The sequence below is a fragment of the Corapipo altera genome, unplaced genomic scaffold (genome assembly GCF_003945725.1).
Source record: "Corapipo altera isolate COAL_440 unplaced genomic scaffold, ASM394572v1 60, whole genome shotgun sequence".
In the NCBI taxonomy this organism is placed as follows: Eukaryota; Metazoa; Chordata; class Aves; order Passeriformes; family Pipridae; genus Corapipo; species Corapipo altera.
The window spans coordinates 6,159,670-6,173,817 of record NW_020884912.1 but is presented as its reverse complement, the minus strand read 5'-3'; the positions used below and the strand labels follow the sequence as shown (position 1 = coordinate 6,173,817).

Sequence of the window (14,148 nt, the reverse complement as noted above, 5' to 3'; positions counted from 1 at the left end):
CACACGCATAGATTCAGCAGTAGAGCTACAAACAATCACATGACCCATTTTTCAAATGTATTTACCACTTCTGTAAGAAAGTGGAAGGCGCATGTTGGAATTTGACTCAACAACCTCCAGTGGAGACAAATAGTTCAGAGAGACCATTATTTTTCTTTAATACAAAGCTTTTTGTAGGAGACTGATTCAAATCTGTTGGGGTTTGTAATGCCCAAAAGTTGTTAGCCCAAAGCTGACTGCAAGTCTGTATGGAACTGTGCTCTGATCTCAAAGTTGCCTCTCCTGCTAAGGCTCATGAATCATCCGAAAGTCAACCAGGGAAGCATCTGACACAGCAAGCCAGAAGACAGCTAATTTCTGTGGCTTTTGTGTCTTGACAGTACATATTTTTTCCAGATTTAAGATGAAATGGCTTACAATCAGCCACTCTGGCTTTATATTCTTCTATGCCTAAGGTGCTTGGACACACTAACATATTTTCCAGCTTGAACTTGCATCTGAATCACAATTTTCCAGTAAGTGGTTTCAGAAGAATTTATATTGCTTCTTGTGCCTTTACATATAACCATATTTCCAATATTGTCTTCCTGCTATGAAGTAATTTGACAGCTGTACTTTGACAATTTCTCCTACTAAACAAAATGAGAATTCTATAATGATGAGAAGCAAAACAGAAAGACAAAAAAAATTACAAGTGCATGAGATAAGTAATTCAGCTGTGGAAAATAAACTTTCCTCTGCTATAGCCACTACTCTTATGCACAAATCTTTTAAAATTTCATGTTTGTGATTACTTTGCCATGAAATAAATAAGAAGTTTACAACTATAAATTGCACTCTCATTAAAAAGAGGTGAATCACCAACTCATGAGTACAAATTACAGACCAATATAAGATGCACACGAACACAAAATTGAGCTTCCTTAAAGTAATTGGTGATCTCATTGTCCCCAAATGAATGTACACACAAAAATTCTGGAAAGTAGAACTACCTGCATGCCTCTTGCATGCAATGGTGTTTTAATTACATAGCTACACTTTTAAAGTGGTTTAACAGCTTTTTCGTATTTCCGCTTACTAGTTTTCTTCATTTACTCATCTCAGGTTTAAAGAAATAACCATTAAAGGGACTGACTGGCTACAGAAGTATCGCTTTTTTATTTCTTCAGTATTCTTTCCAATTTATTTTCACTGAAAGCTTGACACAAATGTAACTTCAACCAGTGCTTATCAGCTGGCCAACTACCATCTTCATCAAAAATTCTTTTGTGTTGTATTGTCCTACATGATCAGAATAACATGGCTTTCAAAATTAATTTATTACCTAGTACTATGCCTAAAATCAGAAACATGTACACAACTAAATAAACAAATACTTTTCTTAAATGTATGAAATATAAAAATGTAATACTGTCATCAGAATTTTCACATCTGAGCACTATAATATATACACATATCTTGGATTTATATGTATACTAACATGCTATCACAATAAATACTTATGTATCAACATATGTTTGGATATGCTTAAAAACACAGGAGCAAATTAAAGCTGAGCATTACATGTCAAATCAATCTGCTATTAAGCAAATTGAGATGAATTAAAGTTATTATTGTTTTAAAACCAAATTCCACTCCCTCTTAAGTTCTAGGTTCTTTGTTTCAAGACACTGAAACACAATGCAAATATTTATTCAGAAAAAAAAGTGATTTTAGTTATTTTGTTTAAAAATACTAGAGAAATATAGTATCTTAGTAAGTAAAAGCAGGCATTTAAACATTATAAATATTAAATGCTCTAAGAATACTTATTTCTACTACTGCAGGATGCTTAAAATTCCTCCCTTTTATTCCTTACTACAGATTTTATATAATTACTTCCAAAAAAACACATTCACGCACCTTCAGGGTGAAGAGGAAAAAGAAAAAAAGATATCATCTTGGTACACTTAAGAAATGGAATTGGATGTACTTTACTAATTTCTACTCTATCATCTAACAATACTGCCACTAGGATTTTGCAGAAGGAAACTGCAGATAAGGTTCCCAAAAAAAGGAAATCCTAACCATAACTGCATACGGAAAGTATCACTCCAAATGACTTTATGAATTCTAAAAATAGTAAGCCAGCTCATATGAAAAGTATAACAATAAGACTAAATTGTTTTTACATTTAACAAGGATGTGTATCTTCTCTTTTCTGCAACCATTCAAAAAATGATTCCTCCAAATTTTGGCCAAAGCAGAATATCACAGTGTTGTGATCTTGAAGCAACCAAACTGCAAATGCCCTGTGTGCACACTAAGCCTGCACTCAACAAGCTGTGCTCATCCTGGGAACTTCATTTACTATAGGAGTGGAACAGTAACAGGAGTACCACGAAAAAACCCCAAACTAACCCTCTCGTAATGATTCTCTTATATCCAGATAAATATGTATATTATTTAGAAGAAAATGCTGTAAAATGTGAATACCATGCACATCCTGCTTAAACAAGTCAATTGCTCCAGAATCCAAAGATATTTCATATAAAAAATTAGGGAGCATATAGAAATTTTGAAGTCATAAGTTTCATAAACAGTATCTTCCCAAAAAATAAATAGGTGGAAGCTATATTTAGTGTCCACTAATTTTCAAAGTAGTCTCTAACCTTACAGAATCAAAGAATACACGGAGTTGGAGGGGACTCACAAGGATTATCGAGTCCAACTTTTAGAATTACTTTAACATCACATGAACAACACTCTGACAGATGTACAAACAACAGAACAATTAAGAGCCTACAGTCCAGAAAATTCTTAATATCCTTGATGCATTTGGCTAGAAAATGGTGACTAGTGATTTATAAAGTGGCAACATTATAAATACGAACCATGACAGCAAAATGTCTCTCCACGAACTAAATGAAGCCTGATTCAACAATGTGTAGAAAGTGAAGACAAAGATTAGGAAGATGCAGATATTTGTAAGAGACTTTCCTTCCCTCCTTCCATTCCCACTTTAGGAAAGTATATGTCCTTGCTAAAAAGTAGGGGTACAACAGCCATTAGCTGAGAAAAAGGCAAGCCAAAATGGAAAGACTGCCCTCCTAAAACAACATTCAGCTTTGTAGAAGTAACATTACAGTAAAAAAAAAAAAAAAGCTATCCTGAAATGCCTAATGCTTGTCTCTCCCCAGTCAGTTCCAAAGAAAAAGAAACTTTTAAAATTCAGGTGGTTCCATGCTAAATATTAAAAATATTATAATGAAATTAATGGACCTGAAAATGTTCATCACCTTTGAAACCTCTCACCTACTTGTATCTCTTTCCATGACCTTGTAAGGCAAATGCAAGGCATGAAGGCTTATAAATTTGGCAACTGCTTTAGGCAAGTCCAAATTTAAATTTCAAAACACCTAAAGACAACTAATCCTCTGGTAAAGGGAGCTTATAGTCCATCAGAAACTACACCATGAAACACTAGGCTCAAGTCTAGACACAAACTTAAATGTACCTTTGTGTTGTATGTGTTTGGTGAAAACCAGCCATGTTTTAACTTTTGGTGCTAATTCAATACTTTCTAAAAACACTCAATTCACGTAAAACATAAAAAACGACACATTTGGTAAAGTGATTAGTTCAGACTCCAGGAGCAGACAAAAGACAGAGTGAAGAGAAGAGTCCAGAGACTGAAGTATGAAATTACAGATAAGTACCAAATACACTCAGCAATTTCTTAGCAGAAAACGTCATAAGGATTTTAAACAGATGACATTTGCAGTAGTTAGACTGACAGAACAGATGTACTAAAACCCATTAAAAAAGCTGAAATCTCAAAGACTTGTCACGGTTTGTTAGGGACACGATTTGCACATCTGCAAAATGAGCTCAACAATGTCTCTTCTCTGAGAAACAAAAGTGCATTTTGAGAAAGAAAATGAAACATATTTATTTACACTGTAAAAACGTGAGGGATTTGTTATAGTCTACTTCATAATTACCTGCATTTTGAAACTGAGTAGAAAAACGTATATAAATAATAAATGGTTCTTTAAAAATTATTCTACTCAATGCCTTCAAATTGTAGTTTCAGTAGCAGTCATAATAACGTGATAAAGACAATACTACTGCCACAACACTTGGGATAGCTTCAAAACTGCAGGTTGCCTGGAATAGCTGCAAATTTGATGATGATTCATTTAGCTGTTTATCTTTCCATGTGGATTTAGCAATATTCAGGAGCTTACCGTATGGACATCTCTCAGAAAAAAATTATTTAGAGTTACAAGTTACGTGCAAATATTGCTGTAAAAACTGACTAACATGACTGGGAGGAGACAGCAGCAGGGTCCACTTTGCTCCCAGCCACGCTACTTTACCCTGAAGTAGTCTGACGAACACCCAAGCAGATGAACCCTGGCTGCAACAAAAGAGATGAAGTCAGGGTAGACAAAAAGAAACACAAGACAGTCACTCCTGAATTCCCCCAAACCCTTAAAAACAGAATTAAGAATGGCCTAGGAAGCTGCTGAACCTACATTTGCTGGCCTAACTCCTTGTAAAGCAACAGGGAAGAAGGGACTCTCACTGAAGCCAGCTGTCCCAAAAGGACTATATAACACCTTCTCTCAATTTGGACAGTATCTCTAGTTTCTTCAGACTGGGCAGTTGTCTGTAACTGCTGTAGGCAACTAGGATTTGAGTTTACACGTGAGTGATTAATTTCCTTCCAAGCCTGTGATTTATTTTCCACTGCACACGTTTACTACTTTTGGTCTTTTACTGCCTTTTTCCAACTGCCTGTAATAATGTATCTACATATGCTGAAAAATCAAGAGTTGATTACAATTAAATGGAGGCTAGGAGAGCCTTACTAGCAGGTCTTATTTTAATGGAGAAACAAGAACCAGTGAAAAAAAGAATAGAACTTTCCGCCTGGCAGAGTTGTGGCTTCCCCTCTGGCAGCCCAAGTTTGCTGGCTTTCCAATGATATTGGAAAGCTCAGATGTTTCCAGCTTGAATTATGAGACAGTCTCAAGTGAGCAGCAGCAGCCACCCACAATTAATATTATGCTTCTCTCTCAGAACACAAACAAAAGCATACTGGGAGGCAAACCCAGTTTTTCCTCAGCATTACGCTATTTTCCAAAACAGAAAGATATAGTGTTTCAGTCTAGCTCTAAATTTCCTTACTTTTTTATTCATCTAGTTTTGGTTTTACAATTCTCTTATCAAGCAGCAGTAATAGGAAAGATGAATATAAACTTTGATGAACACCGTAATCACTTCACAAACTATAAAGGTAAGAGAATACAGTCTGGACACCAAAAGCAAACAAGACATTTGGAAAACACATTAGCAGTCTAAGGATTTTTTAATGGGTATATATTCACAACGCTGATTATTCAAGCAATTACAGAATATGACATTCAGATCTCAGGTTTCTTTAACTAAAATATATTCCAATTGTTTGCTTTTATCAGGAAAAGTAAATTTCAGGGGATTAAGTTTCAAAACTTGGAGATAATTAAAGCTGTCTTGCTCTTCTTGCAACTACAAACATCACCTTTCAGAAATATAATCTATGCTGAATCTTGAAAGTTGAGATCACTTGAAAAACAACTCACATTTTGATATAATGACACCACAATTAAAAGACTTTCTGATATAAGACTGAATTGGTCTCTGGATTAAATTTACCTAGCATCAATTTCTAAAGATGCTGTATTTAGTTGCAAACACATTGAAACTAATATCTCATCCAGGAATCAGTCTTGCAAATACTCCCTCCAGACTATTGCATTAGTTCCCAAAAACCACAAAGTAGGGTACTAGTCCTTAGTCCCTACAGACTATGTACAGCCTTTAAATTAATCAATGCATCCTCACTTTATGCTGTTGCTCTCTAGAGTAGTTTACAATTATATCCGCAGTAAATACAGACACACATTACATCTGTAGATCAGCTACTGACATATCAACTGCTTGATGGTATTTTCTTGAATACCTGAATTTAGTGAAATTGCAGTGCAAAATATCACAGAAGGAATTTCTTAAAAAAGCATAAAACAGGCCTTCTGTACTTCAGTTTTTCACAGTCTAATGGATTTTCCTCTCTTGCTTTATATGCTATTAATTTTGCTAATTGAGCTTCATAATAAACCAAAAATGTTGTCACCTGGCTGGGGAGAGTGGCTCTGAAATACAAAGTGTTACGTATCAAAAGACGGTGCTAGAATGCCAATACTAATTTTCAAGTTCATTTCTATGGTTCATGCCTGAAGAAAGTCTTCAAAGAGAGGAAAAAAGCGACATTTCTAACCTCACAGTCCCAGAGGGTCAAGGATGCTCCATTCTTTTAAAAAGTGAGTTTCAATATAAAGAGTACTCTATTACTTTTGGAGAACTCTAGCTTGACTGTAAGGCGTACAGTGCTCAGCAGGATATGAATAAATCCCCACTCTGAGAAGAAGATAACGTCTGCAGTCACTCATAGTTCTACAAAGGAAGGAAAGGTATTTGCTGCTTCTTGAAGAAAAAAGCCCCACAGTGTTTTGTTGGCCCCATTGAGAAAAAAATTCAGAAACCACTTGGTGTATCTCTGAGATTCCAAAAGCAAAATTATGAAATGGGTGATTCTTTTGCTTTTTCCTTTCATTTTTACGGGTTTAGATGATTGAACGCAAGTCATTAAACACTTAACTGCTAACCATATAGTTCCTTGCTGCGTGGTATCACTTCTTCAGTAGATCAGCCTATATAATTATTAGTTAAATAGAGTTTTTGGTGAATCTACTATCACAGCAGACATCACATTCTAGAAATAAAGGTGCCATTTGGAATCCACTGATAGGCCCCCACACAGCTTGTGTAGGAAGCCTCTAGACAACTTTATGGCCCCAGCAATAGAGAAAGGAGATATAGGGAGTTCTGCTTTGTTTTACTTTTCCTTTTTTGATAAATGGAAGATAGAAATAATATCTTTTGGCTATTAAGGTAGTTAAAGCACATATTTAATTTTAGCTATTCTGGCTCTAGGCTCTGGAGTTCTCTGCAGCAATGTTGAGTTCTGGCAAACTTTGTGCTGAGATCTTTATAGGAATATTTACATGGGAATCTAATAGCTGGCTGCTGCCCTAGGACTAAAGCCTACAAACGAGGACTTTATGCTTTTAAGTGCAAAGAAAAAAAAATTATTTTACAGATAAGCACGTGTTCAAATACCCAAAATATTTTCTCTGCCTTGCAAAGCTTCTTTATACTGCTGCCATATGGTACCAAGAATTTTCCATCTTAATATCTGGAGACTATTTTTGAACAGGAACTCCTAGATAATTTGGTAGTTTCTTAATAAGCAGGATAAATAAAGTTTATTATTATTTAAAATTAAGACATCAAACCAATTATTTCTTCCTTGTTAAGTTCACTACAAAAAAAGCCCATGGAAAAATACGTATGACATAGATTACTATATATTCAGTGACCAGCTGTTTTAAATTTGGATATTAAGTAATTCACTCTTTTCTGTGTGTAAGAGCTGAATGATTTAATAAATTCCCATATGCCCCAACATGTGCCAGCTATACTAGGTTATCGAAAACCCAGCTGCTGTTATGATAATAGTTGCCAATGCTAAAACTATGGAAGAGAATAATGAATCAGCTTCAAGTCAACTAAGACATAAACTGACACAGTTTCACTTAAGATACATGGGAATACAATATATCCGTTAATTAAAATCTAGTGCCAAGAATCTATGGGCATTGTTCATGGTGGAAAATGAATGCAAATCAAGCTGTATGAAGACCAGCAGCTCCATTTTCATCAGCTGTCCTAGATGCACAGGAATGTCCTCTAAATTACACATATAGCTTGCAAAACAGATTCTATTGTGTCACAGTTCACTCTTCTTTCCTACATATCATATTACATATTACATGATGTGTTTTACATAGCTAGACTTCTAGATTTTCCAATAATAATAAAATGGTTATGAAAATGATAATGACAAATTGATTGGTTTATGTACAAGTATTTTAACACAATCTAAGAGTCAAAGGTACAACACCACTGTCCTTAAGTCATTGAACAAGCATACAAACAAAGGAAGTAAAAAGAGATGAAGTAGCAGAACAAGGTGACAGAAATAATTCTATCTCCACACACATAATTTTTTGACAATCAGTGCAGAAATATCCTTCAAAATATGTCACTATTAACATTTTAAAAACTAAGAAAAAATTTCCTTGGATATTAAATTACTACTTGTAGTTACAAAAGCTTTGCAGGCCAGCATAGTAAACATATCAATGATACATTTTATTTCTCACAATTAGTTCCGTTGTTAAGAGAAATAATTTTGAAATTATCCTACAATTAATCAGTTCCATAAGCAAGATTGGAGTCTTATTATATTGAAGTAAATTTACATAAGATATAGAATATAAAATACTTATTAAAACAAACAAACCAACACAAAACCAACCCATTTATATTTCCTGGAACTGGAATATCTCCAGTGCACAAAGTATAAAATGCTCAAAAGCCACATTAAAGACAACTTCAATAACTCCAAGAGATCTATATATAGTATTTTCAATATAAAAAATTATTTAAGAATGTATTATTTGAAAAAGATTAGGAACATATTGACAAATTAAAAGCATGTCATGCAGAGATTTAAGATGCTTATAAAAGCTCAAGTGAAGGGGCAAACCACATCAAGTGGCTTACAGAAAACTCAAAGACTTTGAAAGCTTAAAGAACCTCATTCTTTTTCATACCTTAATTATGAAGTTGCAAATAACTGTTTTCAGCCACATGTTCTTGACATTGCAACAAACACTGTTATTTTTGTCAACTTACTTTTCTTTAAGGAAATCCACTACTTGTTTGAAGTCTGCCACGCAGTATTCTCTCTTCATGTCCATGAGCACACTGTCAGAGGCTGACTGGACTGGTATGTGCAGAAAAGCATACACCCTTGGATGATTGAGAATCTTCGCCATTTCCTAAGAGTTATTAAAAAAAAAAAAAAAAAAAAAGAAAAAGAAGCTTTAAAGCATTAGGAAAACAATACAAAAAGCCCCTTTAAGTTATATGGGGTAAGTATTAGTAGTAATGCTTCTGAAATCCAAACAATACTGAATTGCAATAGCCTGGTTTGGAACAGTAGGGACAAGTGAAAATATTTTAAAGCAATTTTGTTTTAAAAGAAAATAAGAAGAAAGAGATGAGATTGAATTTCCTTTGAGATAGGGATCACATTCCCTATGTAGCACTGATTATGCAATTAAAAGAAAATTTAAGAGGTAAACTATTGTGAAAATTAGTGCTTTCAGACAGCGGCTGTTTTCAGCCTCAGAAGATGGCAAGGGTTAGTTGCTTTCTTGCCAGAGTGAAATAACTTCTTAGATATCAATATGAGAATGTCTCTAATTGGAGTATCCTTAAAGGATACTTGGCTATTTGATAATTAAGGTACACCTCATCATTTGCAAAGTTGCTCCAGTACTGGTCTGAAATGTTACCTCTGTTATTTCAGAAAAGACTCCAATAATTAAAAGTGCTTGGCTGTAAAATGAATAGGATTAATCAGGGGCAGCTTAAAAGCAGAGCGACAACTTGAAAAGAGACGCGGGATGCTACACATTTTGTACAAATGCAAAAGGTTGGAAAGGAAATAAAAAAGTAAAGGTAATAGCAAAGTGCAAACAAACCTCCAAATCAAAGCCAAACCAAACCCCCAACTGAGGCTTAGCAGGGTGAAGGAATGTGAGATGGTGAACAGAATATGGCAGTTGCATTTCTTTAATTATTATTATTTACACAATTAAGGACATACAGTCAACCAAGAAAGTTCAAATATTTTTAAAAGTTGAGACAAACCAGGATCTAGACTGTGTGCAATATGGTACCATATAGCCTTTAATCTTTATCCTGCAAGAAATAAGTGAACTTGGATAAAGAACCATAATACATGCACAACCAGGTTTTCACTTCAGGTTTTCCCTTTCTCCCTGTGCTGTGACCATATAGGAGAAGGCCTGGGACAGGGCACTGCGCTGCCTGCTCTTCTGCCATGTGCATTCTGCACACTCCAGTCAGGTTCACTCAGACCATTTCTCCTTTTTTCTTTGATAGCATATATTCTGTCTGACAACACATAATGCTGCCAGATTTAGTTATTAGATGCAACTATTTGCAAATTCTTTCCAATCATTAATCAGCAATATTAGTTGTGCATCTAGATTTTCTCTCTCTATTTCTACAAGGTTGGCCTAGATTGTTCAAAGAGAAGGCAGACATCCTCATGTCTGTTAATGTTCAGGAATACACCTTTTAAAAGCACTGATTTTTAGACCAAGAATTAAAAACGCTCTCTCAACACTCACTTTTCATCTGACAAACACATGTGTACAAAACCCAAACTCTATCAAATCACTTCTGAAAACAGTTTTGAAAGTTTCTGTCTAAGATCCTATTACATAAATGTCTAGGAGAAGTGGTTACATTGTTCAGCTATTCTATCTCAGACATGTAAACTCAACATTACAGTAACAGCTATACTGATAATGGATGGCACATAATTTGATTCACAGAAAGGCTAAGTGCAGTGAACCTGGCTCTCACTGGAAGCTGGAGGCAGCTGGTTTCATCAAAAAAAGAGTAAAGAAAAGGCTACCACGCATCCAGACAAATTTTATATGCCCACTTCAAATGGAACAACTTGCCTATGCCCTTAATAATTTCAGATGTTCAGCTAGAATGTATTTTCAAAAATGAACGACATAGAACAAGTTCTGTAAAATAAAGCAACAAAATTCAGAAAACTTTTATATTTTTTTAAGCTTTAGAAAATCCTGTAAATGTAATTTGTATGAAGCATCTGATTTGTATGAAGTTATCTGATTTTTTTGCTTATCAGCAACAAAATATATTTCTAAAATACGAGAAATAGCAAAAGGGATGAAACCTGAGCTATGGACCACAAGACTACTATTATGCTTATCTCTTAGTTCCAAGTACTTAATTTAATCCTCAAAAACACAGCTATAAGAAACTAATAAAAGTCAAGTTTCGTAACATGTTTCTGAATCTGACAAGTTCTTAAAAATAACTCACCCTACAACACAGAAAAAGAACTTAATTCTTCACAACTCCTCTCAAATTTTGCATCTTCTGATTAACAGCCTCTTCAATACGTGATTATTTTGTAAATTCTTTTTGAAAGTAATAAATGATTTATCAGAATTTCTAGATCCAAAAGTGTTATTTTATTCCAGCTTTTGTAAGGCCAAAAATCATTTGATAGAAAAAAAAGTACCAATTCACTGTGTCTGTTTGGGATAGAAATATCACATTTAAAAAAACTCTACGTTGTTTTACCACAAAGTTTTGATTTTTAAAGTCACAAGTGTGGAAATTCTCTAGTTATGTGAAAAGGTCGGTTTCATTTCTCTTCTTCACCCTAAAAATGAAAATTTTGCTGCGAAATATGAAGAGTGAAAATCAAATTCTAAAATCTCAAAAGTGTTTTCCTATCCAGAGGATTAAAAAAATGCCCCCACCAAATTCCAAATCCACTAGTTGCTTATCTTACAGTGACATGCAGAATCCTGCTGGTCTCACATTTGATCTCCTTCAGAGGGATGTGGCCAAGAAGGAGTTTAAAACTATACTTCCTCTACAAGGAACTAAACCAATAGTGTTCAGCAGCCATAGCTAAACAAGACTAACCAGAACTGCTTCTTCTAGTTATCCCCCATGTGAAAAAAACCAAACCCCACATCTTCTGCAATCACTGCTCTCGATAACTTTCAAGACTAAGGACACAACTGTTGTAATTTAAAGTAATTTCCCTTGGTTCTGTACTAATGGGACACAAAATGCCTGCCATTAATTAACTGAACTTTCCAACTGTCACTACAGGTCCCTGTATGCAGTGACAGCCACAAATGTAAGCTCAGAAACATTACTGACTATTCCACTGCATCATTTTGGTGTAAAAAGATGCACATCAGTCCCCCAATATCAAAAAATTTGCATCCTTCAGAAAGTAAATTTCTTGTCTTATGTATTGGAAATGCACATACAACACACACGTTATGTATCTGGGAACCCTAATACAATCTAGCTGCTTGTACTTCCAACTAAGAATATTCTGTGAACTGTGAAAGAGATGTAGAAGGTGGTGTTGCAGGGATATCTCATCCCACCCACAGCACTAAAAGGTTTCAGGTATGTTTTAGACACTCAGATCTCCTTCTAGTGATGAGGAGGTTGCAAACAACTCCACTGTGAACTCCGTTCTTTTCTTATTTTCTGTATCTAAAGCTAAAATATGCTGCATGTGCTTTGAATCAAAGGTCCTACTGATTAACTGATGTCCCAGCAGGTACTTGAGGATTGTAACAATTAACTTTGTGAATTTAGCAGAACACAAATTATTAACACAAACCAAACACAAGACAGAAATACCTCACAACCCACTGTTTCATTGTCATTCACTTTTAAGTACCACTGCTGGTCTTAAATTTACCTTTTAAAATCAGAAACTCAGAGTGAGGCACTCAGAAGGAAAAAGAATAATGAACTAAACAAAAGCTTTGCATGATTACATCAGAAATCCAGATAAATCAATCTTTCAAACTTTGCAGTGTTCAGATATAAATATCACATTTTAACCTGAAGCTTTAAGGCAAGTTTGTTCCAGTCTTACCTTTTATCCTCCCTACACCTAAAACGACACTGAAGTTCTTTACCATATAGGTTTGATTAAATTACAGCTACTATGCACTGAACAGTCATACTTAGTTAATGCAGTCCATACCACAGATTGCACATAGAATACTAGATTTCATCACTTAATAAAACTATTAGTTAATATCATAAAGAGTATTTGAAGGACATCAGGGGCTAATGCATAACTGTACTTCACAGTATCTCAACATTCTAAGCTTAACATCTGTTTCCTGGTTTTTTTAAAAAATACATATATTCTTTTTTTACAAAGTGCTTTGCATTACTAGATATAATGACATATTTCAGTTAGAAGAAAAAATGCAATATAGAATTTTATTTCCATCTGGAAACAATAAATGAAAAACTTTCTGAAATTAGATGACCGTGAAAGAAAATTTCTGTCTTTCATCATGACTGAAAAGCTTATTGCCTTTTCTCCCTCTTCCCCAGAATCTGATAATATGTCTGTGAACGAAGGGACACAGTACACAAAAATGACATTTTGTGTAGGAATGAAAAGGTCAAAGAGTAGCACAATTTGTTTAAACCAGACTCTACAAAACACAGGAATAATCTACATTTGGAATCTAACAATGTATGTGAAACATCCTTTAGGATACTGATCACATAGGAAATTATTTTTTTTCCAGTTTTTAGCAGTTGGAGTATATCGGAACACAAGCCACATTACCAGAATGATTTCTATCTAGTCAGTATATTTTATCCTAGCAATTACAGTACACAAATTTAACCACCTAACCAGAAAATCACTTCTCCTCTCTGTAATGACACCACGTGTAACCACAGAGAACCACAGAGACAATAAACATCAGTTTCTGTGCATCTTCATGTCAGTACCAGCAAGCTGTTCAGTCAGTGATTCTTCCCCCATACCTAAAGTAGGCAAAAATCCAGTATTTGAATTCTGCCTCGTGTTTGAGTCATGATAATGTGAATAACTTGCTTCCTAGCAAAAGGATTTTGTCCTCTGCCAGCAGTGAAGTCCAAAGAAACACTCGTCCATATGGAAACATGACAAAATGGCACTCCCTCAAAACTTCATCCCCTTGTGGCAGATGTTAGTTTGGGATATGTCATGAGGGGTGTCTGCTGACTGGTTTTTTTCAGAAGCTGAGTGGTGCCACCACCAGCACAGTCTGGATGAAAATCAAGTGGTTGTGGCCCATTTTATAAATTCCTCTGCTGCAGTGCAGCTCACGAACAGATGTGATCTTGTGATGCAGGCACGGGAACGATGACACAGTATGATCGAGTCTGGAAAGCCACTCCTGTTTAAACTAATGAACAGGGAACTCTGTCCCCACTTCCCAGCCCCCCGTGAGTAATGGGGCTGTAAAAACTTAAGAACGTGTGGGACGTATAACCACAAACCTCCCCAAGGACAACGGCTGGAAGGCAACG

At 35.1% G+C, this 14,148-nt stretch overlaps 1 protein-coding gene across 1 annotated transcript in view; it reads right to left on the bottom strand.

The window, feature by feature from the left end:
* Positions 1 to 14,148, bottom strand: part of CDKAL1 (CDK5 regulatory subunit associated protein 1 like 1) — a 406,927-nt gene that overhangs the window by 133,216 nt on the left and 259,563 nt on the right. The window contains exon 11 of the mRNA XM_027654133.1: positions 8,848 to 8,993. Within this exon, the coding sequence (XP_027509934.1) occupies positions 8,848 to 8,993 (146 nt within the window). The remainder of the gene's footprint in view (positions 1 to 8,847; positions 8,994 to 14,148) is intronic.